This window comes from Fringilla coelebs, assembly GCF_963513975.1.
Source record: "Fringilla coelebs genome assembly, chromosome: 3".
In the NCBI taxonomy this organism is placed as follows: Eukaryota; Metazoa; Chordata; class Aves; order Passeriformes; family Fringillidae; genus Fringilla; species Fringilla coelebs.
Window position 1 is genome coordinate 100,349,054 of NC_140030.1, and position 27,992 is coordinate 100,377,045.

Sequence of the window (27,992 nt, forward strand, 5' to 3'; positions counted from 1 at the left end):
TCTTTAACATCAGAACTCCAAATGTAAATTCCCAGGCTGGTCTTGGAGGATTTCTAAGGTATTTTCTCCCATACTAACAAAAGAGGTGGCCCAAGGATCTTTTGGCATTTGGGGAAATGCCATGACAGGCACAGAACTGAACTCCTGAGCCTCGGCAGTGAGACACAGGCTGCACACATGAGCCCCCACTGCTGCTGCTGGCTTCAGCATCTCCCAGACACCAGCATGTAGCAACAACAAAAAGACCCAAACAAAGCCAAACTAAACCCACTCTGATGATTCTTTATTGCTTTCACAATCTTGTATTTTCAACAGTTTCCCAAGAGCTTGTGAAAGAAACATGGACAAACCATCCCCTGGAATGGAGTAAATGCATGCTTGAAGCCCAAGACTTGTTCTCTGACTGCTTCCATCTGAACATTCCCACTCGGACAGGCTCAGGGGGATTGTGGGAAAGCAAACAGTGCTCCTGGATGGCAGCAGTGACATGGATGGCACAAGAGAGCTCCTGCTGCCCTCCCAGAAACTCCAGCCTAGGCACCCTTGCCTTGAGCCAGGCTTTCCCAGCTGCACTGAGCTGGAGGCACGGCGGGCCCGAAGCCGTCAGCACGCCGCCCGTCTGACATGGGCCCAGGGGGATTTCAGCATTCCCTGGGCTTTCTTCACCTCCCTCCACTCCAGCTTTGTGTTGGGAACCTCATCCTCGGGCTCAGGCTCCCCACGGACAGGCCCCTCGGGCAGGGCCACCACGATGGGCAGAGGGCCCTGCTCCTCCCGGAACTCCACCACGTACAGGCTCTTCTGGTTTGCCAGCTGCTGGTGAGTCTCCTGGGAGCAGGACAGGGAAAGGACAACCAAAACTTTACTTCAGGCCAAAACATACACAGGATGTGGGGCAGGGGAAAAAGGCCCCAAAAAGTCATTTCCTAATAAACAGTTTAAGCACTGTGTAAATGAAATTACTTGTCAGGCTTATCTTACTGGGCAAAAATTCAGATAGCCAGACCTCAGATACACTGATCAGCCCTACAGTGCCATCCCAGAGGAACTTGCTTCTGGAAAGACATACCCTGCTCAAAAACATGCCTGTTGGCAGGAACATTTTTATGTCTTTATGTGGATATAAATTTTGCTTTGATAACAGAAAAGTGCCTGATACTGCCCAGAGAGGTGGCATTGACTAACACAGAGGCACATTCATAAAGATATGAATGTAACATTGTTTCCAATTACACCTGTCCCTTGTCTACAAGCTGTTTTGATAACACTCAGATTTTATAGAGTAAATGTTTACAGGCGACAGAAAAGTTTTCCTTCTCAGGGCATTGAAGAAAACATATCAAGTGCATAACTCCAAAAGCAATAATTTATACAGCAGGCCTTTCTTCTGTTTGCTCTGTGGAAGATTCTCAGACAATGATGGAAAATACAATGCCAGACTTCTCCAAGTGTGAGTGCCCTGAGGTATTGCTAAGCTGGGAGATCTGTGACTCCCATCAGGCAAAGAGGATCACAACCCCCTCACCTCCCGAGGCTGAACTGATGACATTGGCCAAGGCAGGGTGACAGATTTGACAGCTACACCTCTGCAGGGCTGTTCTGGGAATAGAAACAGCTAAACCTTGGCAGCCACCAAAGCTGCAAACAAAGGAGATAACCAGGAATTTCCAGAGGGCTGACTCATCCTGAGGCTGCTGTTCAAAGGAAGTAGGATATAATGCTGCATGCTGGAGCTTTTCCATCAATTCCAGGCAGCTGGCTCAGACAGAGACATCTCCACTGTGAGCACTCAGAGGTGGAGGGAACACCACCACCTCCCTGAGTGAATTCAGAGATCTCAATTACAGCAGCAATAGAAGCAGCTCAGGCCTCAGTCATTGCTCAATGAGAACTCAGAGCACAAACAAGCAGCAGCAACCAAACCTGGCCCACAATTCCCTCTGCCCAGGATTTTTTAGTAGTCACCAAAATCCCACCAAATGAAAGCCCAGGAATTCAGACATCCCCTGCAGACACCTGGCTGTGGAACAGGCAGAGTTACACACAGCTCTTCCTGACTGGACAACTCCATAAAACCGCTGAGGAATGATCCCCTTTGCTGATTTTGTTTGCTCTTTGTAAGATCACCTCATTTTAAGCCCGGAACATGAACTGTTTGCCCACAAACCATTACAACATCCATCCCCTCCTGTGCCCATTCCCAATGGACACTGGGAGTGCACCCACCTGGAGGGTCAAGCCTCTAAAGAGAGCTCTGGTGATGTTAATCAAGTTTTTGGATCCAGTGACCTTGGCGTACATGTCCTTAATGCCAATTAGCCTGCAGAGGGTGATAATGGCTCGGTGGCAGTGCAGGCCATACCCTGGGGGGAAAAAACATAAATGAGCATTGTGTGATTATTTATAAGCACACAATTTACTCAGAAGGGAGCACTGAGATCTCTTCTTTGTTGTTTTTGTTACCCAGCATGGTAGAACACATTAGATGTTGAAAACAGCTCCAAGGGCTGCGCAGAGGCATCACTTCCCTTTTCCTGGCCCAGCAATTGGAATCAGTTATAGTTTGTCATAATTTTAGTGGCACAGAGTGAAGGAGAGATAAACATATTTCAAAATCCACAAACACAGAGGTTTGTGTGTGACCTGCATCCCTCTCCATCACAGAGATGGAGATTTTATCAGCTCCAATGCATAACTGAACTACACTGGCATTAATTGCAAATGGTTTTAATGGAAGGGATATTTTTTTGAAGAGTCTACTTTTGCTCCAGAGAGGTTTGTTTCACATGGCTTAGCTCTAGTGATCTTTAAAAACTGCAGGACAGTCTTGCTGCTGCTGAGTAAAGGACACAAAAAAGAAATACATCCTGGGGACCAAATGGATGGAAAGCTGCAGAAAAGGGCTAGAATGTTTATTTTAGTGAGGTTATCTGTTTGGAGACCTTGCCAATTAAGAAATTGAGGGAGAAAGGGGAAGCCAGAAACAAAATATACAGACACACAGATCTGAAAGAAACCCAAAGAGACAAGGAAAAGGAGAAAACCACCCCCCTAACTGATGAGCCCTCATGAAACTTCAGGTGCCACTTCCAGGAAGATCAAACTGACTTCACCACCACCAAGGCTGTAAAGAAAGGGAGATCTGGAGTGGGAGAGCTTAGAGCTCTACACAAACCCACCAGTGGCTGGAGTAGGACCAGGCTCCACACACATCTAGGTAATTCAGGACTGAAGGAATTACACTTAGGAAGAGTGAGAGAGCTCCCACCAGTGTAAAAGGGACAAATCCCAATTTGCAAGAGCAAAGCCATGTCAGCAACAGTGGGTATTTCTAAAGAAAAATGACTGATGATTTTCAACATTTAAAACATGGTAGACTAGACACTACATAAGTTTAAGTTCATCAAATAAATACCAGTCAGTAATTATGAAAAATTCAAAATTTAAACTTCTTTAATTACCTTTGTTTTGTTTCTTCATGCGGATTTTTGTCCTTTTAAATTTCACAGAAATGTCGTGGTAAACTGGAGAGGGGGGAAAAAGGTATTACAGATAAATTCTTCCTTCTAGAAAAGCTTTAGCTAGTGCCCTTCTTTTTCTGAACTGTGAAGTTGGTTTTACTCTCCCCTGCCTTCTTTAAAGAGGATGATCAGTCTAGGTACATTTCTGGAATGGATTATGAATGCTGAGATACCTGTGAATACTATGTTACTATTGAAAAATAGGGAGGTGTGCCTCCAGTGAGCCTCATTTAGTTTTGAGCTGAGCTCACATGACACAATTTGACTCATATTTTTCTAATAATCTAGTTTGTAAACTAAGATTTCCCCACAGGCATCAGCATTCTTGGATTTTCATACAGAATACTAACAAAAAACTACTAGGAAACATCAGGCTGACCCTCCAGCCCAGGTTCTCCCTGCCTGCAGGGAGTCATCCTCTCTGACACAGTAAGGGGAAAAAGCTCAGGAGGTCACTGTAAAGAAAAATGCCCTGACAGTACCTGACTCCCTTAACTCAAACTGTGCCAGAAAAGATCTAACCTTGCTATTAAGAGCTTGAAATAGTATGTATGAGGTATCCAAATTCTAAGCACAGAACCATGGAATTGTTTGGGTTGGAAGGAACCTTTTAAAGGTCAGCTGGTCCAACCCCTCCACAATGAGCAGGGAAACCTCCAACCAGACCAGGTTGTCAAGAATTATAATACAATGCAACAGACCAGAAAAACTTGATTTAACATCTTCTTATGCTTTGCAAGTAGTTGCAACCAGTTCTTCCTGCCATATTCAGTGCTTACATTGAAAGAATAATACTTACTTGTGTGGTTCTGATACATCTCTATAAAGTGTAAGGAGCTTATTGCTTTATTCTTTGCCTGGGGAATAAAAGCAGAAAACATTTTTCTCCTTAAATTCTTCTGCTAAGCATTTGCAATTTACCATTATTCAGTTCATTAGATATTAAAAAAAAAAGAGAAAAACAACGTAGGAAAACAGATTTGCCACATCTTAACTCTGTGGAAATGAAGATGTTTGGTCTGGAGAAGAGAAGGCTCAGGGGAGACCTTACTACTCCCTACAGACACCTGAAAGGAGACCCAGGTGAGGTGGGGGTTGGTCTCTTTTCCCAAGTAGCAAGGGATGGCATGAGAGGAAATAGCCTCAAGTGGAGGTTTAGATGTGAAAAATTTCTCCCCTGCAAGGTTTAGCAAGCACTGGACCAGGCTGCCAATGAAGTGGCTCAGTCACCATCCCTGGAGGTGTTTGAAAGATGTGCAGACAGGGCACTGAGGCACTGAGGCACTGAGGCACATCAACAGCTGGACTGATCTTAAAGGGCTTTTCTAACCTAAATCATTCTATAGTTATCTGTATCAAGACAGACAAAGCAAACACATGGATTTACTTTGCAAAGTCAACAAATTACATTGATTATTAGGGAAAAACCCCCTAAGGGTAGGTATAAATTATTTGTAATTGTCATCAAGTAAAAAAAATCCAATCAACATACTTTCCTTAAAGCATTTGTCCTGTCACCTGCCTTCCCTATGGCAAAACCTGCAAGACAGAAAGAGGCATTTTCTTGCTGAGAAACAGATGATGCAGATGATCTTCAGAAAGAAAACTGAAAAAACCCCCAAAGAACTTCACAGCCACGTTTAGCATTTGAATTTCCACTCCACTGCACAGACCATACTCAGCAAGTGGTTCAGAGAAAATCACAGAGACAGTTTAGGAGTTATGAACACCTAACATCTGGATGCCAACTGCTTGCTGTCAAATGAAAAAGAATAAGGCCTAAGCGGTTTTTGTGTGTTTGACCAAAATTTGTTTCAAACAATTGAGTGGTGGTGACTGCTTCAGACAAAAGAAATAGTCCTGTGTTTAAATATAAAGAAGAGAATGAAGAAAAAAGCCTGGGACAACTTCAGTTCCATCATTTAGGACATCTGGATTACAGTGATAACACATTCCATGAAGAAGCTTTCCAAAGAAGAGGCAGGAAGAGTTTTTTCACAGTAACAAATCTTTCTGCAAGGGAACCACACCTTCCTCTCTTTACAAATTTTCCTTCACTCCCAAGCGCAAGCAAAATTCAGCTGGAGGAACACAAGGCTGTGAATCTTTCACATAAGCAAAGTTCAGCAAAACTCTGGCCGACCATGAACACAGCTGTCTTATGAAAGCTGCCACAACATATGCCACCACCAGATGTTACCTTGTACATACAATAAATACATACAACCAATACATACCTGCAGCCCCTTTACCATTCCCAACAGCCACTAAGGCACGTACTGATTTTTTTCTGCCTTCCTTTGCCTTCATACAAAACACATTTCTCACCTGAAGGAAAAAACAACACAAAGCTTCCTGTTATTGCACATAGTCCAAATGGGTTGGGTTTTGTTAGTTTTTCTTTTCTTTTTTTTTTTTTTAAAGAGAATTAAGTTTGCCAAAAAAGGTACTAGAGGTCTGTAGTGTACATTTAAAATATCTACACTGTCTTTGTCAATGGGTAGCATCTGCAGTGGGACACTGGCTTTAAGGCACTAAATACATAAAGGTTGTTAAAAATCCACACTCAGAGAAAAAGTTACCTCATGAAAAATGCCTTTCATGAAAGCAACCCCTCTATTGTGTTCAGCTGCACAACAGATAATGCTCTAATGCTGCCAGCTTTATGTGTGATTTCAAGCATGATGAAAAAACATGGGCAAGAAATGGGAAGTAATGCTAATATTGAAAAAGTGACACCAATATTGAAGTGGGCCCCTCATATTTTAATCTAATTTAGAGGCACTCTCAGGAATTGCTCAAGGTCTGTTGTTGTTTACATGAATTAAAATTTAGGACTGAAATCTACTTGCATGCTGCAGAAGGCAGTCTCATTACAGAGATGACAGCTGTTGAAAAGGAGATTCCATTTAAGAGAGGGGAAGAAGGAGGAAATAGCCTGAAGCTGTGTCAGGGGAGGTTTAGGTTGGATATCAGGAAAAAGCTTTTCACCCAGGGGGTGGTTGGGCACTGCAACAGGGATCCCAGGGCAGTGGTCACAGCACCAAGCCTGACAGAGCTCAAGCAGTGTTTGGACAACAACCTCAGGCACTTGGTGTGACCCTTGGGCCGTTCTGTGCAGGGCCAGGAACTGGACTCAGTGATCCTGATGGGTCCCTTCCAAGCCAGAATATTCCATGATTCTATCAGCAAGCCCTGCTTTACAGCCCCCCACCTTATATGGTCTCATACATCCCAAAGCGGACAAGAGACAGATGTACAGGTGGGAGGGAGAGCATGTTCTGGGAAAAGGGAGGACAACCTGCCCTAGAGAATGCAGAACGTGGCAAAAGGTCACTAAAATGATGAGATAAGGGGAAGAGACTGGTTACATGTCAGCCCAAACCAGCTTTGGTCTGCTGGGGTTTAGAAATAGAGTTTGTCCTTTGGTGAACCTGGCTCGTTTTGATGTGCAAACCCCAGCTCTGAAGCTGCCTGTGAGTGGGGACCCCTAACACCAAACAGGGATTCAGAATCTGCTGTACCCTTAAATCCAGGTGAGAGACAGCTAAGCAAGGAGCAGCTTAGCCAAGCAGTGATGTAGATTCATGATGCAGAACTGTAAATAATCAATCTGTATAAATATGTTTGCATTTTTGGCTTTCAGTGTGCTAGCTTTATCCACAGCACCCCCATTGGAGCAGAAGTATAAATAAATCAAACAGCTCCACTGTGTGCGCACTGACTTCTTGCACACTGGGTGAGAGAACCCAATTTTGGGACAACAATCTGAGGGGAAAACAATCTGAGATGTTCTGTCCATCTGTTCTAGTTCCCTTGGTTTTGTTTATATATTGAACTAAATGTTTATTTAAATACAGACATACAGTTTATATGCTGTATGTAATACATGAATTATAAACTAAGTATCAAAAGATAATACATAGCATATATAAAAATCCTTTTCCCTATATATAATTCTTCAGTAAGCTACTCTGCTTGTAGTGTTATGCATCTGAAAGTAGATTATTACAAAATACTTGGTCATGGTTTAAACATTCTTACTAAAATTCACCATAAGAAATCCAAACAAAAAAAACCCCAACCCAAACCCAACAACCCCCCCCAAAACTCCCGTGTCTTCACTAGGTACAGATTATGGTTAGGGTTTCAAAAATTTCACCTTGCTTTCATTAAAATAAAGATGCTGTTTAATTCAAAGTGCCTACACATTCTAGAGAGCACTTTGAAGAAATATCAGCCTTGCCAATTGCTTATTTCAAGCTATTTTTCTTTCTTCAAACTCATTGCTGACAAGAACAAGCTAAAAAGCCACACCCCATAAGATGAAAGTGCCTGTGTAAATGGGCTATTTAGAGAAAATGCAAAATAATAATGGAAGAAGAGAGAGTGAAGCAGAATCATCTCCCCAGGAGCATCAAGAGAGTACTATTTTTGCTTTGCACACACTTTTATCTTCTGCTGCCAACCTCAGTAGGTATCTGTACAAAAATAGAGTCAGCATGTCAAAAATAAAGGATGTGATGTTTGTAGAAATCTCCTTAAGGATTATTCCTCTCCCTTTCCAGAATGTGGCAATAAAGACACATGCAAGGAGCTTCTGTGCCACTCTTCAAACAGCACAGCCTCTGAGAAGCGACTGAAACCAGGCACAACCACCCCTAGGATCAGATTGCCACTTAGGTTAGACTGAAAGACAAGTTTTAAACTCTGAAAGCAGAAGCAGCACATGCTCAACCTAAATCCCAGTGTACCTCAGATTAACTGTCCCCTTGTATCCAGCATCCAGTGGTGAAATGCTGCTAACTCAGCTTTCTTTCTAGACCTGAGGGAAGAGCAGCACCTCAAAACCAAAATGAAGCCACCTCAAACATCTATTAAGAGGGGAAATGACAACGTGGAAGCAAGTTACACTCATAGAAAGGCTGCTAAATATTATTATGTTTTCAGCTGTTGCACTTGGTTAAAAAACAGGTCAAAATCCAACACTTCCTGTGAGGCTTTGTTTCTGTAAAAGCCAAATGAATACTGGCCAACTTGATTGCCCTTGGGAATCCCTTCTTTCTAGAAATCCTATTCTAATGATGATTTCTAGGAACCTGCCACCTCTAGACCACACTCCTGACACTGGCACTCTTTTGCTGCTGCTCTGCAGAGAAATGTCTGCACAGGCTGATCCCCTCAGGGGATAGGAGCCTCTGGTCCCAGGGGTTCTGCAAGGTGCAAGGGGAAATGGGATAAAATGAGAGCAGGGTGCAGTGCTGAAAGAAAAGCACTTCCATACCAGTGAGCTTAGACAGGGTCAGGGGCACAGCTAAAAGGTGTGGGAATCCCGTTACCTAAAAGAATTGAGTAATCAACTTGTTAACAAAACCCAGGCTACATCACGTGCCCATCAGCACTCTGTGCACCAAGGCTGGAGCAGATTGGTACCACAATGGCAGAACACCTCCCAGCTGCAACCTTTACACTGAAATGGTTCTTAACCTTGCACCTCAGAGCAGGACATGCTCTCCCCATCCAAGTACCCCTACAGAAAGGTGGGGATGCAATCCCACACTGAGCCCTGCAAGCCAACACAACCAGAAATAACAACACTCACACAAACACAAGCAGCACTAATAACCTTGTCCTGCTCCTCTCTCTCTCCTCTCTCAGTGTGGCCTCATACCTGAGTACAGATCCTTTGGACTGAGCCCCCAGTAGTGCATCCTCAAAGTCACTCTGCATCTCAAATGGAATTATTTCCCTTTCAAAGGATGAGCCATAATTATGCCCAATTAAAAGTCACTCAAAAGCTTCTGGGTGTTCCAAATGTCAATTATTCCTTCCATACAGCCTGACAGGTAAAAATCATCAAGTATTTATTAAACAGAACCAGCTGAGGGTAGCATTCCTAAACTTTACTTTTAGGGCAGGCCAAAATCTTTTGAGTACTCCAAGAGTATCAGAAATAGTGCACAGCTCTGACCTCTCATGTTTTCCTGTGACAGGTAGCTTCAGGTGCTATGTTAAAAACTGTCTGAAATTTTCATTGCCAGTCTAAAGATACTGTCAGCATCATCTAGGGAACAGAAGAGTTCCCTGTATTCTAAAAGCAAAATGTAGAGCCTACAAATACCCCAAAAGCACTTCTGAGGCAACATCTCATTAGAAGCAAATTATTACTCAAAGAGTATCCTTTATACCATATAATTTGTTAGTCAAGGCTGTCAAACAATGGATCTCAGACACTGTAATTCATGCAGCATTTCCTTTTCACAAGACTTTTTTTTTTTGCACTCTGCAAAAACAACTTCCAATGACTTATAAAATGAAACAAAGGGGTTTAGCCTGTGCATGAAAGAACATTCTTTTTGTCACAAGTAACAAGTCTACCACCTTGAGTCAAGAAGAGGCCTGCTGTAGGCAGGGAAGCAGCTTCCTCATGTCAAAGTGACAGCAACAAGGCAAACAAGATGTCCAGGAAGGAACAGAAGCCACTACCACCCAAAGCTTTGTGTCTCCTGCAGCCACCATCCTTTCATGCTGTGTTTCTGGCAGCTCCTCAGAGTCCCCTAACTGAAGGCACAGATCACATTTCTAAGCTGTGTGACAACAATGACAGGGGTGCCTCCCAGGGCCACACCTGCACTGCAACAGAGGAGGAAGGAGGAACACTCTGACTGTTGGTTTGACAGCTGTTTCCTCACAGTTATCAGTTATGAACTAGGAACTTTTCGGTTAGAAACCTGATGAATTAGGTGAAGAACTAGTGAATTCCTGTGCTAGATGAGTCAGTACAAATGGGATTGAGTGGCTGGTGGTTTTCCTGCCTAGCAAGCTCATGAAATAAACTTTAACTTACAGGTTATATTGCTCTGTGAATCTGAGTGATCCAAATGGACTGAGACAAGAACACCTATTGCTATTTTGCATTCTGTAGTTCAACACTCAGACACAAATCTCTGACTGTTTTTGTTGGTTTATTTAAAAATGATAGTACCATACCTGAACCATCTGGCTCAAAACCAGATCTATTCTGACATTGGAAAGGTTGCACTGACCGTGCTAAAATGGAGTCGTGCTTGCACAAAGTTCTTCAAGTTGCCTTCACCAGAAACAGGCAATGGAAACAAAAAAGCATGAACAAACCAGCAAGTGATCACCAGGCACAGTTTTCACAACTGGTAGGAGGCAATTTCAGCGTTGGACAAAACCCTTTTGAGATCTGTCTTTTACAAAGGGTTTTCTTTATAACTTTATCTTCTCCTTTAGAAAGCTCCCCTTAATGAGAGATTCAGTGGGCCACTAACCTCATGCTCTGTGCCTTCAGGCCCTACTGAGCACAAGGTCTCACTTTCTAATTTTAATTGCACTACAAGGCAATTACTATTACAGCACAGGATGTCATGTAGGCTACTTCTTTTTCCCCTACGTTACCATGTTCATTTTGGAGAAAAATTAAAGAAAAATTCATCTGAGGGTTGATGACACATGAAATGAAGCCTTGCAGTGAAAATAATAATGGCACATGTCAGCTGCACCTGCAGCTTTTAATTACCACTGTGATTATATTATGTTAGAACACCAGTTAAGCATTACCATCAGTTCTATTTAAAGAGATTGTTCTTATCTCTAATATATGAGCAGAACAGGAAATGTTGCCTTAGGCTGGCAGGGAAAGTAAGAAACTGTTAACCCAAGTTCTCTATGATAACTTTAGTTCTAGTTGACATGAAAATCTGAGCTTGTCTGTACTCTATTTTTCAGTCAGGAGAAATCAAATTACAGCTTTTCTGTTTCTATATTATAAGAAAACACTTTAATAAGCCATTTCTCTCTTTGTTTAGCAAAACAGCACAGCCTTTTCAGTAGCATAATCACAAGAGAAAGGGCCTATTATACCTTTGTTCATAAGGCAGCTTTTTAAAATGGCTCTGAGTTTCTTGCTGTGCAGCACAACTTCCCAGAAAATGTTATTTTAATCTCCTGTACTGTGGTGAAGGCAAATATAATGGAAAACACATCCAGAAATAGCAGTATGTCTCTCACCTATTTAAGCCAGGAATGCTAAAATGATCTATTTATTTCAAAACTTGTACTTGTTATCAGGAAATTGTAAGACTCAATTATCTTGAGCTCACTGCTGATTTTGAACAGAGAGTTTTTGCTGCTGCTATTTTTCTGCAATAGCATTCCACTTTCTCAGTTCTCATCTGTGGCAATCTCATGTAACAGCAGAGCCCCAGCCTGCTTCTAAAAGCTTTTTTATTACTCAAATATAATAAAGCATTGAGACAGATTTCTACAGCACATGGAACCACTGCAGAGCAGCTCAGCTCTGCTGTTTGTAAATAATTCAGCCAGTACAGCAGGACAAACTGCCCTGCTCTGGCACCCAAAGTGAGAGGCAGCTGTGACATAGCACAGCAGCAGACCAACATCCTCTGCTCTGCAATGTGCCCCTTCAGGCAGCAGAAGGCACTGCCAGCTGCAGGGCTTGGGAACAAAAATCCCTTCTTCTAGAAACAGTTCCTGTGCAATTCAATTTTTACAAATGGCCTTCAAACACAGACTCAGCTAAAGGCCAAGTGCTCCAAATGGTCTTTGCTGTATCAGTCAAAGCCCATAGTCTGGTCTAGTCCACTCCAAAAACTCACTGAGATATGAAAATGGGTTAACAGGTCACAGATTTTGTCTCCCCATCCCTTCTGATAGATTACCTAACTTGTTTTTAAAAAGCTCCAATGACAGACATTCCATATACTCCCAATCCATTCCAGTATTCAAATTCCCATTTGCAAGTCATTCTTTATGTCTAAATTTACCTTGCTTTTTATTTATATCCATTGCTTTTTATCCTTTGCTTTTTATCCTTACAGCAGACATCTAAAACACTTTACATCTCTCCCCTCTGCAGGATTAAAAAAAAAAAAAAAATAGAAACCAACTCATGATTTTTAATTACCCAGACTGAGATTACAGCATCACTGTTTTCCACATCTCAGGAGGTACCAAAACCCACTGCCACAAGCAAAGATTTGGATTTACCTAGAAAACACTCAAGCCACTGGACAGAATTCCAACTGATGGTCATATCAACAAAATGCAGAAAGATAATCAAGGACAAGGAAACCCATTTGCACGTTTACCAGAAAAGGAGAGAAGCCTCAGATGCTTTTCTGGAGAACAGCTGTCAGGTAGCTCAGCTTTTGACTTGCCTGATTATTCTTTTAACTTTCAGACAAGGAACTGTTGTGAATCAGGCTATTGTGTTAAGAAAATGTTTCTCTTAGCCCTTCTCTCTCAAATGAAGAGACAAGGGAACTCACTTTCTCATAGGCAGTGCAGCTGAAACAGAAAACCAGAGTAATTCCTACTGCTATAATACTGACTTAGCAAAGACTTGTTAAATAATTCCAAGGTCAATATAAAGTAGTGATAATTCTTCAAAGTCCCTGGAAAGATTTGCAATGCTTACCTCAATGACTCTTGTTTCAAAATCTTCATAAGTTTCTGTAGGGAGAAAAACAGGGTGTTACATTTCCTTGTGTTCCTTGTCTATCAGACACCCTCCTGTAAGTGGTACAAATTAAGAAGGACAAAACTTCTATGGAGCTGTAATTTATAAGGCAGTCTCAGCAAGAAGTAGAAAAGGTAAGATTAGAATAATTTGAACCATCAGTGTAAACTGCCTTCTTCCCTAAATACTGCTCTAAAACTGCAAATAAACCTCAAATTTCATATAAACAGAGCAAAAGTTGTAAATCATTAAAATCACCAGATGGGTCACTTCCATTATGACTAAAGTATTATCCAGTATTATTCAGAATATTCTGAAGCTTTTATCATACAATTAACAGGCATTCAAAGAGATTTGGGGTTTGGACTACATGACCTGTAAAAAGCTTCTTCCAACTCAACCTATTCTTTGATTCTATGGAAATGCAAGTACTTCTTCCTCCACACTTTTGTGAAATTCCAGAAAGGGGAGGGGGAGCAGGAAACAAAACAATATATGACCACTTCAAATAACCATAGTCCTTACAACCTCTTGCTTTTCCAACTTACCCCACGAACAAGAGCATTTCAGTATAACACAGAAAACCTTTACTTGGTGTGGTTACAGTGAGATTTTGGAGGAAAGCTGAAAAGCCTGTAATGGTGTAGAACTGGGGCCTCAGTCCTTGACCAAACATTGGTTTATTATTTACACAAAACCTCCAAGATGCTTATAAACACGATCATCTTGGCACAGTTTAGAGATCTGTCAGGCTGCACAAAGCAGATTTCTAGCTCACAGTAAGGATATGAATCCCAGCAGGCACTCCCTGCTCCCTCTGAAGCTCTTCAGTTGCTAAAGGAACACTGCAAACTTGGGAGAAAAGCAATTTGATTTCTAAGTGGAAAATACTGTTCCTTCTCCACTCCCAGCTAGCACAGTAAGTGACACCAGGGAATCCAGTCATGCCACAGTCTCAGGCCAAAAGGATTCATTGGGTTTGGCAGTTTCAGGTCTGTTCTTCCTGTCACCTTGACATTGCTTTGCATACAGGGATTGTCCCAATTCCCCTGCAAAATCATTAATCCTCTGAATAAAAAGAAAGGAACTGAAAGAACTGTAGGGGCCTGAAGATCCCCAACATTTTTTAGCAGATTAAAAGGAAATCAGTGCATGCTAATCAGAAACTGCTTTCTCTCAAACTCATTTATAATGCAGGCTGACAGCTTCATTCTCCTATTTTGATTGCAGTGCCCTTTCCTCTTTTTGGCAGAACTTGATCTGACTAGAACAGGCTCCACACTGCCAACTTTAATGCAAGTAATCCATATCAGTAGTAAAAGCCAAAAGCAAAATCAAGGAAAACACCAGAAGGTAAAGTTCACAAATGCATAAACACTGTTTACAACAGCTGTCACTTCTTTTAGTGGCATAAACTCAACACAGTCTTGTGTTCAGAGCATGGAACTAGAACCATGGCACTTCCTTGACTTGCTGTGTGCTCCACCACTGACTCATGGGGAATTTGGAGCAATTAACCTCTCAGATCTCCTATTTTTACACTGACAGATTCAGTGACAGTCAGCCAAGTCCATTGTCCCATCACTGCCTTCCACAGAATATTTGCTTTTAAGGGTAACAAAATGAAATGCAACAGTGCTAGAAAATACCACCTGTCTTTCTTAGCTACTCATACTATAAAAGTGTACAAAAAGATGTCAATAAGCAGAGTTTCACAATAAAAACTCAGCCCAACAAGTCTTTTTCATGTTTAATTAGATGAAAAAGATTAGGTTTCTAAATGTTAAAGCTACTATAGAATTTCCAGTAGTCTGAATAACAGCACTGTAAAAAAGTCACCTCTCTGCTGTAATGTAAAAGCTCTAGCTTCACTATACTGAACTACTTAGGAAATAAAAAAATAACTTTTATAGCTATTATGGTAGTTATTTATTGCAGCTTCTTTTAAAAGCTACATTCAAACTACATAATCTTTAACCCTATTTCATTATTTGAATTAGAATTTCAACAAGATTGATTTATCCCACAGGATCCTTTAAGAAACTATAAAAAAGACACGACTATACTTCATACTCAAGACAATTGATGGTGGACACAGAAGAACATTTCCATCCTTCAAGACTCCTGTAGCAGTCTGTGACAGAACAGAGTACTCTGTAATACCACATAAAATCATTCAGTCTGTAATGTAACAGAACAGTGTAACAGCTGCAGGAAATAAAGCAGTGTTTTAACAGATTTCACTGGTGTGAGCAGTACCTGCTCTTTGATTTAGCTTGCTTGGGCTTGGAACAAAGTACAAAACCAATTTTCAATCGCAGAAAAAGTCTGGATCTCACTTTCTCCAAGTCTCCCCTCAGAAAGGTGAAGGGAGTGGAAGAAGATAATTGGTTTTCTTACCTCCATTAGGACCAGGGTCAGGAGGATCCAGAATGACACCTCCCCAGCACTTTCCACTCCATCCTCCCTCTCTCTTAATTTTTATTTTCTTTTTCTTCTCAAATGTATCTCTCTGCTGAATAATTTCAGACTGAATTCTCTCTCGTTCTTCTTTTTTTCGTTGGGTAACTTCCTGCACTTTCCCAGTTTGCAGCACAGGAGCATTAAGACCAGGCCAGAGGAAACCAGAACGTCCTTAGAAATAACAGAGAAAAATTATGCTTTGCTCCAAATTAGCATTGCAACTCTGCACTGAGGAAAAATGCAACAAAATGGAAAATTCTCACATATTTCAAATGCATTCTATGATGCAGAATTTATAACCGGAAAAGCAAAACCAACATTACATAATCATATCGAGATTTTTTTTTGTTTAAAGACAAAAATATCTCAAGGAGTTCTGGCACCACAGAAAGAAAAAGAAATTTGTCCACCTATGAAATCAAGAAACACTACACACAAAAACATCAAGATGTGTCTTCAGCTTTGTATTTGTGATCTACCTTCACCAATCTCCTGGCCTCTATTGAGATTCTTCCTTAGCTTTTTCTTCTTCTTCTTTCCTCTTCCTTTCTTTACTCCCACGCCAGTCTCTGCCAAAGCTCCTTTCCATAGCTGATCAGCTGTCACTGAAATTAAAAAAAAAACTTCCTTAAGTTATATTCAAGTACAGCTTACACTGGAAACTGAAGCTGAACAAAAAATAACCCCAAACTTGAAACCTGCTTATCTTTGCTTTGCTGGAATTTAAACTGTAGCATTACTGCCTTGCCAAGAAAGTAATTTCCTGCTCTGTGCATATGTATTTGGTGCAAAGATGTGTCTCTACTCCTGATTACTGCACTGAGAGAGGCCCACAGCCAAGGGCATGTTTTTTACAAGTCTTTTCAAAATTTATTTAAAGACAAATATTCCTAACAAGAAACCAGTATGATATTCATTTCCAGGTCATGAAAAGAAAATCATTCATTAGTAACTCAGAGCAGCAATACCTTGCAGTACTTATCCAAGGACATTGATCAGTGATAGTCAACTTGAATCACCCCTAAAAATATCCAAGGGCTACACCGCTTTAAAATGCACAAAACACAAAAAATTAGGCAAAACGTAAACCTGCTGCTTTTCTCAAGTTCTGAAAATATAATATCCCCCTTATTGCCTGTGTAAGTGGAAAGGAATGTAAGGAGAAAGGAATACAGAGCACTTTAACAGCATCATCACAGAGCTCTGGCTCTGTCAGGCCCCCCCAGGTAGTGGCTGTGGCCAGGACCATGCACTGCCTTGGTGCTTCACCCAGCACAGGAGAGCAAGACTTAGGAAACATATTCAGTAGTTATCTGCAAACTCCTGCTCACCCAGATGATGGCAATACAGGATACCACAGCAGCTTAGACAAAAACAAAACCAAAAAAAGCAAACAAAACCCCCAAACAAACATAACCCAAAGAAAAAATATACCTAAAAGAAACTGATTATGTGAAAAGACACCATAGATAATATTTCACAGAATCACAGAGGATGGGTCAGGCTGGCAGGGACCACCGTGGGTCATCTGCTCCAACCTCCCTGCTCAAGCAGGGCCATCCCAGAGCACATGGCACAGGAGGGTGTCCAGATGGTTCTTGGCTATCCCCAGCGAGGGAGACTCCACAGCCTCTCTGGGCAATCTGTCCCACTGCTCGGGCACTGCACAGGGAAGCTCTTCCTCATGTTCAGGTGCAACTTCCTGAGCCTCAGTTCCTGCCCCACTGTCCCACTGCCTCTTGTCCCATTGCCTCTGGACAGAGCCTGGTCCGTGCTCTGGCCCCTCCCTGCAGGCACTGACAGACATTGATGAGGTTCCTCTCAGTGTCTCTTCTCCAGGCTGAGCAGCCCCAGCTCCTCCAGCCTCTCCTCAGAACTGAGGTGCTCCAGTCCCTCCATCATCTCTGTCCCCCTCTGCTGGACCCTCTCCGGGAGCTCCACGTCTCTCTTGTCCTGAGGATCCCAGAACTGGGCCCAGCACTCCAGCCTGGCCTCCCCAGGGCTGAGCAGAGGGGCAGGATCTCTCCCTGCCCTGCTGGCAGTGCAGTTCCTAATGCAGCCCTTGGCCCTCCTGTCCCCCAGGGCAGGGCTGGCCCAGGGACAGCTCGCTGTCCAGCAGCACCCCCAGGTCCTTCTGTGCAGAGCTGCTGCCCAGCAGGGTCACCCCAGCCTGAGCTGCTGCCTGGGCTTGCTCCTCCCCAGGTGCAGGACCCTGCACTTGCCCCTGTGGAATTCCAGGAGGTTCTTCCCTGCCCATCTCTCCAGCCAGAATGCTGAGGCATCACCAAGGTTCTGTTTGCAGATCAATGCTATCATGCACTTGACCCAGGGGCAGTGTTACTATGGCAGTGTAAATCTTGTCTTCTCTGATTACAAACTGATTTTGTTTATTTAAAGTAGACCAAAAAAAAAAAAACCAGTAAAACCTTTTAACCAGGGGAATTAAAACAACCATAAAATCATTACCACTTTCCACCAGCAATTAATTATTTTCAGAATAATGTGGTTGAGAGATCCTGCCCCATAGACTGAAAAATGCTTTGGAACTGGGCAAGCTCTGCCATGCTGACAACACGGTGAGGGACAGAAACAATCCAGGAGGCCCAGAAATGCCACTAAGTGCCCAGGTTTATTTTTGTACTAAGTTTGTTTAAGGTGTCAAGGTGGTTGTTCTAAGAGTTTGACACACACCTATTCACTCAAACATCTTTTTCCAAGTAGGAAGCATAACTGATTCATTTTTGAGAATCCTGAATCCAGCAATCAAAGCTCAGTACATTGGAAAGCAAGTAGACAAAGAAGGACACACAACTCTGCATGTCCAGGGAGCTACAAAATAATATTACCTCAAGACAGCCAAGAGCAGAATGGCCTCCAAAGTCACTACATACCCAAAAAACATGGTGCATGAACAGCTCAACAAGGCAAAACATGTAACAGGGATTTTGGCTCTACTGCAGACAAGTGGAAATCTGTGTATTACAGACCAGCACAAAAGCCCATGGATAACAGCAAAGTTTATCCCACTCCTTATATGCTGTGAGGCAAGAATTGAATTTGCTCCTGGGTAGGCTTTAGTCCCTGTAAAAAAGAAGTTTTTGTCTGAAATTACATGCTCTTTTCCAGACATTCAAGTGAACCCTAATATCCTGAGGTTTGGAAATTAAAACAAAAATCCCACAAACAGCAGCTGCATCAAATGTGTTAAAACCAGTGCCTGAACCGTCAGCCACTAAAAACCTTCCAGCTGATTACAACACACCAATGCATGTAGCTGTGAGCTACATGTGCGTGGGGAAACAAAACCAACAAAAACTTATACAAAAATGCACTACCTCCTTACTGCAAATTGTTTTAGGGGGAAAAAAAAGCAAAGTAAGTAGGTAATGTGTTTTTCAGTAAAATCATGCTAAGTTAACTATGGGGCTGTTCCATTAGGTGGAAGGCTGATCATCAATCCTGTTAAATTTCTTAGGTGATTCAGAAAACATTGTGTAACTAGCAATTCTTTATAAAAAATTATAATCCTGTTAGCCTGGAAACATGGAATCACAATAAAGGTACTTATATTTTTCTTTGCAAGGCTATTTTTAAGCTGGAACAGTCCCTCCATCTGCAGTTTGGGTGACCCTACAAAGGGTCAAACAGCTACAAAAGAGGCAGAGGGGCAGCAACAAGCAGCTAAGAGAAAAGAGCATCTCTGGAGCTGGTAATATATGCCAAAAAAATCCTGCACTTTGAGCTGCACTCCAAATATGCATACAATCAGATCACTTTAATTCCAATAGAGGGAAGTAGCAACAAAGGTCACAGAGTAAGGACATTGTCTTGCACCAGAGGAGAACATTCAATGCCAACACATCCATGAAGAACAGGTCAGGCCGAGTCAAGCTTTGGCCTCAAGCACTGCACAAATTCTGACAAAATTAGAACCAGATGAAAACATCACATTTGGTCCTGAAGTGCAGTTCATCTCATCAGTCTATAATAATACCATCATGTGTTTGGAAAGCAGCTGCATTTAATGAAACACATCAGAAGCCTGCAGGCTGCAGAGCTGAAATCTTTATAGGATGGAGGTATCACACTGATTTTAAGACAAAGTGACAAGAATGGGATGTGAAAGGGATAGGCTGTCATCAGGAAGATTGCAGTGGTGGGGACATTGCTTATGACAGACAGACAACACACCACTGGAGAAAATAAAAATCTGTGTGTAAGAAAGGTCAATCTGACTTGGCAGCAAAGCACCAAGGTGATTAGTGAGCACACACACAGGCAGGAGGAATGGCTTGATTTGGAGGAAGTAACTGCAGACAGAAAGCAGGACCAGTGCACTGCTTTCACACTTGTGGAGATGTTCTGGAATGAAGACACTACAGCAGACATGCAGTGTCTTTGAGATTTATGGGCTTATTTTATTTTGCCTTTGTAAAATAGGATGTTGCATGCATTCCTCAAGAGCTAAAATAAAACCAGTCATAAAAGCCACTACACATTTTTAGTCAGTTACCCAAAAGCACAGAGCTACTGAGTGGGGGGAAAAAGTGTCATCTATAAGATTTTATTTTATAGACTAGAAAAAGATCCACTACTGAACTGAGCTGAAAGCAGGCTTTATGCAAACTGATCACTAACAACAGTAAGTCTGTGTGACATCACTCCATTTTGCTTAGTCTACACAAAAGGTATTTGTAATACTCTGGAAAGGATTTGGGTTTTTGTCTTTTTATATTATCCCTGAATAGCTGGAATGAGACAGCTAATTATCACATTAATATTTGGGGCCACACCTCAGTAAACCAAAAGTATTGAAAGACTTGCTGTAAGCTCCATCAGAAACCAGTATCCTAGATACTCATTAACTGAGATTAAAATCAGATTTCTTTGTCTCCTGCAAGATGAGTTCACAGCTTGCTGAGCATATAAAGAAAGACAAAGAGCAGTAAGCTGGAAAACTAAAGGGAATAAAAGGAGAAGAAAGAATCAATTTTGTAAAACAGTTAAGTAGCTCACTTCTTTCCAATACAAGTAATCTTTCCCTAAGGTTTTTGGTGACAAGTAGCTTGTGGCAGCACAGCAGCAGAGATACAAAGACATTAATATTGACATAATAAAAAGAGTAAAGAACTTGTTATAATAATCATACTTCTACTTGCAATAAACAGTGCCTCAGTGCACTGCTGTCCACTAACACCATTACATTTGTGCAGCTGTATTACCTAAGGAACTCAGTAAGGTCTTTACATTCTCTTCCAAGTTTCAGCCTGGAATACACACTTTTATTGACAGATGAAATCTTAGAAAACAACAATTGCAACCATCTCCAAACAAAAACAGGATTTAGAAAAAAATGCTTCATGCATATGAAATATGAACAAGCAGAGAATGTGCTGCTACAGATTTAATGATAAGTTAGAGTTTATACACAGCTACTTAATTACAATAGTGAGACATTTCTTCTTGGATGCAGACCTTTATCTTCATTAACTTACCCCTTTCACTTAATCCAGAAGTTTAACACACTTATCTGGAACCTGGAGACCCACACACTTCCTGATATGAAGGACTTAAACCTTGGTCTCCCATTTTCTGCAGGAATATACATATCTCTGTTGTTTCAAAAACATCATCCCAAAAAATAACTTTCTGCTTTCAGCTCTCTTTCCACATGTACTTTAAAGATTCCTAGGACAGAGGCTGGCACAAACCAGGCCACATCAACCACTCTAACCAGGATTTGGCAAAGAACTGTAATTTAAGTAGCTTAGGTAAGGAAAAGTAGTGATTCAAAAATCTAAGCTTATGATGTCCTATTCTCTCCTCACCATCTTACAAAATGTGCCTGACAACAATATCCTTAACTACAAAGCATTTAGGGTAAAGGTGCTAGGAAAAAACATACACAGAGCATCTGTCTTAAGAGCAAAACCTACAACTCATTGAGTGGCTGAACATGACTCAAATAATTTAGATGTCATTTCCAATTGCATGTATTAACATTCAACTTCAAGCTCAATTCTTAGGAGTGGCTGCAGTCATTCTCACAATTACATTAAAACCTACTTCCAAAACAACAGCAGTGAACCATCCAAAACAAAGATGGAGTTTGACTTTATACACCTCAATCATCTTCAGCTGAACTCATACACTGTTCAAAACCTGTCAACTCAGTTCACACCATCTGTTATTCCTGACAAGTTATGTTTCTAATATATTTTTCTTTTAGCTTTAAACGTGGAAGTCTTTCATTCCAAGACCTACTCAGGTTTTGTAAAGTTACTTATGGAAAATGTTTAACTCCTCTAGGTTGAATCCTCTCCTCCATGATTCAAAAGGGAGTGTTCTGCAGATGAAAATACAAAGAGATTTATTAATGAGAAAAAAAAGGAACAATGGCATACTAATACCAGAGGGATCACTTTTAACATATGAGATTCTACAGCAGACTCATCAACATCAGTGTGCTCATCCCAAATGAGAACTGCTCTTGCCACCTGACCTCTGAAATGCAACTGTCTGCCATCATATGACATCAGTTTCTTGATTTCCTGTCTAACCCTGGCCCATGATCAGAAAAGCATTGATCTATAAGATCAATAAAAAATGAGATATAGTGCCAGATTATTCTCAAGTGTATTAAGTCACTACACTCAAAACATTGTTTTCTTCAAAGAAAGGGACCTTTTCTCAAAAGAGATCTCTCAGATTTTTAAAATGGCAGTGTATGATGCATATCTGATACTGAGTTCTGCTGGAAGATAATGAGAAGACAAAAAATCTCCCCCTCCCTGGTGAGGCCATTAAAAACCAGGGCTGCTTAAGCAAAATACAGGCTCCTCTTTGCAATGCTGCCTCCACCCCTGCAGATGTCATCTTCTGTGAGCTCTCCAGGGCCTTTACACAAACCTGGGAAGCTCTGAAGACTGTAAGTGTTCAGTCTGGGCAGCCACTGCTGAGTCCCCCAGCATTAACTGGTGGCATCCAGCTGCACCCTGCCTCAATCTGGGCACTGGAAATGTCTCACCAGGACAAGGGCTACAGCAACACCACAAAAATCAACATGAGGCCATCCAAGAGACCACTACCACAGGACAGATATAAAAATGGTTTTAGATAAAAGTTAACAGATTAAAACTAAGAACTGCACATACCTGGTATGCTTCCACTGAAAACTTAAGCTCAGTTCTACTTCTCACTGCTAGAGGGATTTCCACAAGAGTGAAACAGGGAAAAAACCCTCATCTGCTACCAAACTTTCTCTGTTTGATTTTGTTAATACAAGTCTGAAGCTCTTGGGACTATCTATTATTCATAGTAATTTAAAAACATTGTTAAAAAATGAAAAAGCTCCAATTATGTGGATTGCATAAAAATTTTGTTTAGGTGGGTCTGCAAATTTGTTGACACTAAAAGACATCTATAGTCTAATTATTTTTTCCCCCAAGATAGAATGGGAAAGTTTTGGGCATTTTCCTCAAAATCCAGAAACAAAACTTGCATCCTGATAGTACAACAAAACCTGGAAAATATTCCAAAAGATGCATTCCCACTGTTACACTGACAGAGGGAATAACTCCACTTAACTGCAAACTCTGAGCACACTTCCACAGTGCACTCAGATTAGAATTTCACATTTTCTAAAACTGGCAATTTGTCACAATGTCAGCAGAAGCTGCAGACGTGGGATTGTCAGGTTGATTGTCAGTCTCAATTCAAACCCTGAATAAATCCAGCTACAGTTCCAGCATCTGAAAAATTGGATTTTTTTTTTTTTATAACATTTTATGAAAAACCCAGGACCTTAAATGTGGCTAGTATATGTTGCTGTAAATGCTACTATCTTTTGAAGGTTGCTTTGATTATTAAAGCTTTAATTTTTTATTTTTAGTAACTATCATGTCTCAGTGTCACCAGATGGATACGGAGAAATTTCAGTGAGGTTTCTGAAAACTAAGTGCCTTTAACTTGGTTCAGTTCCTCAAAACAAAATGAAAATCAGGCTAAATGCCTTTGAAAAGTAATATAATAAAACTATCAAAATAAATATTGTAAAAAAAAACCCCAATCAAATCAAAACCCGATAGAACTGTACCTCTGCAGGTACAATTAACTCTAAGGCATTCAGTCCCCTTTCTTTTGACTAAAAGCAATTAACTAACTATTTTTCAACATATAGAGAACTCTCTTGTAAGAGGAAAAAAAAATTAAAAAGCAGTTGTACAGATGTAACTCTACAGCCTTAATGCTGAAACATCAAACCTCTTCTTATGGTACCACTGATAATGACAAGAGGCAGCTCTGTAATTATTTATCTGGAGTGCTCATACTTCAAGAAAAATTCTTTGTAAATTGAAAAAGTAAGTATTTTTAAGTTTTGATCATGGAGTAAGATACGGCTGTCGAAATGAACAATTTATTGCAAAGAAAACTCACGTAAGACTACAAAAACGTGGTACAAAATGTAATTAAGGAGCAGCCTCAAGAACAGTGGAAGGTGTAAGAAATGTCTCAGATGTGCCTGTGGAACAAGATGCTCTTTAAGGTCCTTCCTACCCAAACCATTTTTTGATGCCATGAGTGGCTCCCAAGGGTAGCTAATGCAATCACCTGTGAGTAGGACAGTCTAATTTTTATATAGTCCCAGTAGCAAATAAAAGCTCTTCATCTCACATGCGCTTGGATACACAACAGATGTTGAGAAAATCATGCTGGTTTGGATGCCTGGGGCCAAAGGTAATTCCTAAGGCTGGGAGACAGCCAAACCAGTAAATGAAAACTGAACTGCTTCCCATGGTCAGGAAGGTGCAAAGGGGAAAGAAAAAGCCTGGATTAAGAAGATAATTTTACATTATTTCATTAAAAACTCACTGAAATATTTCACAGGACAGGAATAAATCCCTGTGTATGTTTTTGTGTCAGAGTTGCAGGAGAGAACTTCCTGGGTAAGGATCAGACAAATGCCTAGGGTAATTCCAATTCCTCCTATTTAAATGAATTCCTTCTATTTAAACCAATCAAAGCATTAAAAAGAATAGTTATGTTGATGGTATAGATGACCCTAGCAACAAGAGTACGGTGATACTGCCCAAGGAACGATGGAAGATCATTAAGCATTCACTGAGGAGAGAGAAAAAGCCAGTCACCCTTCTCAGGCACAAAGCTCTGTCATTTGGCTGACATTTCACTTGACAGCTACTTCACATAAAATGGTCATATCTGCATTTTAAATGTTGCCACTTCTGAAGCAACGGCTCTGCTAAGGATTTGAGTGATTTATACTGTTTGTATCCACTTCATTTGAATTGTGAAGATTTTGCTTTTTATTTCTGTAAGAGAAAGTTTTCTTAGAGTAATTGTACTTTGAAAAACAAACCCCTGAATCTTCTGAATCTCATGGCTACTGTCTCTGCTTCATACATAAAGGAGGTACACTTTCATTTTTCCAGCTTGTTACATCTCATTAAATAAGCCAATAGTTTTAGGCTGTTTGCTTAAATACAGCAAATTTTACTTAACAACACAGATGCCATCACAGCAAATATTTCTAATTCAGTCATTTAACCAGACATCTGGAAAAGCTCCTGGTAAAACAGAGCTCATCCAGAGCTTGTGAGTATGAACACAAGGCTAATTAAGGAAATAATCTAACCTACAAATCCTAATCACACTGCAATCACTTGTGGTGCTACACGTCTAATTTAAGATAAACAAAATAACAGAGGGTGGCTTCCATATTCTCATCCTGTTGCTGCCTGTCTAAACGAGTTCTCCCTGCAGGGGGCATCCTTAGAAAGCCTTTTCCTTGCAGAGCCTGCAGCTCACACTGCAGCCTTTCCCAAGCCTTTGGAGAGCTCTCCACCCACAATTACTTGGAATCGGTCAATGGTCAGAATTTACTGGGTAAGATGAGCAGCAAGCCCAGCCTGACCGGTTAACTCCTTTTCTTGAGCAGATGTAAAGAAAACAAACATAAAAAAACCCCAAATGCAGTATTCTGCACCCAGATGTTGAGAATGGGAAGAGACCACCAGTTCTGAGAGGTTGTTTCTGCAGAGCTCTGAAATTCTATGGATTAGAAACAATCAAATTTTGACCCTCTAATTGCTGCAGTTACCTCTGCCAGAGATTGTGTCCTTACCACTTCTTCTCTTCCCCTATGGGACAGGATAAGGGAGCACAAAGCTGGTGGAAAAGCCCCCCAGCTACCTCAGTTCACAGTCCTGAGTGTGGATTGAAACAGCCATCATTCCTCAGCTATGGTAAGCATGGGTGAAAGTCCTTTCAGGGCTGGAGGAAAATGCACCAGAGCAGACAATCTGCAGGGTTGTTACCAACAGGTTTTGTGTAACTCCTTCTTGCACTGCAGCAATTTCACTTTTGAGGCAGCACAGTTGAACAGCAGGCCTTGCCTGTAGCTCAAAAATAATTTAGGAGATAAACACACAATTTATACTCTGAATAAAGGCCTAGGAAACAGAGGGGAAGCTGCTTCCTCCTCCCATGCAATGACATACATTAGAGGGATTCACTGTGACACAAAGCAAACCCTTGTTTGCTATTAAAAGATGATAAACTGATTTTGTGCACACACTTCTGTCAACGCCTGCAGCTGCCACTGTAATCCCAGGAGACACAAAAAAGTCAGTATACACAGATTTTCAGGACCGTGTCTCTCCAGAGCAGTGTTTTCTTTCCCTCTCCTGATTGTTACAGTCAATAATTTTTATCCAACTCAGCACTTACAGGTATTGAAGAAACTGCTTTTCCTGCACTGCTCCACTGTCCCAGTCCAGGGGGCAGAGAGGGAGCACCGTGTCTGGAGAGCCCATGCCAGGCTGGAGTAGGAGCTGCAACTCCCTTTCGCTGGCACAGGAGCAAACCCTGGGAACAGAGACAGACAGGTGTTTACAGATAGCACATTCCCTTCCTTGAAACTGTGTTTTCTGCAAATATAGGCATGGGAAGAGAAGCCAGTGATTTTCAAAGGGAATCAGACTTGAACCTTTTGTCTTGAAGTGCAAAGCAGAATGTGGGAGGGAAAATATTGCAACAGAAAATGTCACAAAGAGAAGAAGGCACTCCGTCTTGCTGACAGAGTGATTTTAATGAATTATTAAGAAGTAGTTGCAGCCTTTTAGTTTTCCTGGTTTACCTGCAAGAAATGGTTGGGGTTTTTTAAGGATATTCTTGTGACTAGACTGTGGAAATGTTCCCCTGCACTAAGGAAAAACCACCAGCCTGTTTTCAAGCCCTTCTTAATGTTCAGGCTCTAATATCACAGTTTGACACCACTTCATTAGAGATTGCCCTGAGGATGAAAAGAGACCTGAAATTCATTAACCGCTTAGATTTGGCTGAAGAAAAGAAAGGCAAGAAACTTTTCAGAGGAACTGTGGAAGATAAAGAGGTTTTTCCTTCCTCCTATGTATACTTTAAAAAATAATACATTTCAGTTTCCAAAAGTGACTGAAGAGGATCCTTGTGCCCATGGATGTCTGCGTGTGCCCATGGATGCCTGGGGGTGCCCAGGAGATCTGGGTGTGCCCATGGATGTCTGTATGTGCCCATGGATGCCTGGATGTGCCCAGGGATGTCTGTCTTCATGTACCCATGGATGCCTGGAAGTGCCCATGGATGTCTGGGTGTGCCCAGGGATGTCTGGATGTACTCATGGATGTCTTCATGTACCCATGGATGTCTGGGTGTGCCCAGGGATGTCTGGGTGTGCCCAGGGATGTCTGGATGTACCCATGGATGTCTTCATGTACCCATGGATGTCTGGGTGTGCCCAGGGATGTCTGGATGTGCCCATGGATGAGGGTATGTGCCCAAGGATGCCTGGATGTGCCCATGGATGTCTTCATGTACTCATGGATGTCTGCATGTACCCATGGATGCCTGGATGTACCCATGGATGTCTCGATTTACCCATGGATGTCTTCATGTACCCATGGATGTCTGGGTGTGCCCAGGGATGTCTGGATGTGCCCATGGATGAGGGTATGTGCCCATGGATGCCTGGATGTGCCCATTCATGTCTTCATGTACCCATGGATGTCTGCATGTACCCATGGATGCCTGGATGTACCCATGGATGTCTGGACGTGCTCATGGATGGCTGGGTGTGCCCATGGATGCCTGGGTGTGCCCATGGATGCCTGGGTGTGCTCATGGATGCCTGGGTGTGCCCATGGATGGGGGGATGTGCCCATGGATGTCTGCATGTACCCATGGATGCCTGGATGTGCCCATGGATGTCTGGATGTGCCCATGTGCCGGGAGGTCCGTGCGTGCACCCTGAGCGCGCTCCCCTCGCCCTGTGGAGAATCCCCCCGCCTCCCGCGGCCTGCCCGGCCCGGTGGCCGCTGCCCTCCCCGCGGAGGCTCCCCCAGCTCCCGCCCTGCCCCATCACCTCGCCAAGCCGCTCGGAGCGCGCCGCGGGCACACGCCCGCCCGGCCGCCACCACCGCCGCCGCCATGACGGGCCCGCGCCCCCTCCC

At 42.0% G+C, this 27,992-nt stretch overlaps 1 protein-coding gene across 1 annotated transcript; it reads right to left on the bottom strand.

Annotated features, from left to right (window-relative positions):
* Positions 1 to 271: 271 nt before the first annotated feature.
* MRPS5 (mitochondrial ribosomal protein S5) lies at positions 272 to 27,992 on the bottom strand. The gene is made up of 11 exons (XM_084201964.1): positions 27,905 to 27,992; positions 26,236 to 26,373; positions 15,969 to 16,094; positions 15,427 to 15,660; positions 12,985 to 13,019; positions 5,759 to 5,849; positions 5,014 to 5,060; positions 4,321 to 4,378; positions 3,462 to 3,524; positions 2,227 to 2,363; positions 272 to 828 (listed from the first exon to the last, which is right to left on the bottom strand). Exons 1-11 carry the CDS (start codon positions 27,969 to 27,971, stop codon positions 604 to 606), a joined length of 1,221 nt encoding a protein of 406 aa, XP_084058090.1. The 5' UTR covers positions 27,972 to 27,992; the 3' UTR covers positions 272 to 603.

Excerpts from the sequence above, each read along its gene's own strand:
- MRPS5 (XM_084201964.1), bottom strand. The coding sequence starts at position 27,971 with ATGGCGGCGGCGGTGGTGGCGGCCGGGCGGGCGTGTGCCCGCGGCGCG. Across the intron at positions 16,095-26,235 it reads AAGCAGTTTCTTCAATACCT|TGACAGCTGATCAGCTATGG; the intron begins GTAAGTGCTGAG and ends TTTTAATTTCAG. Across the intron at positions 4,379-5,013 it reads GGACAAATGCTTTAAGGAAA|GCAAAGAATAAAGCAATAAG; the intron begins GTATGTTGATTG and ends TTTATTCCCCAG.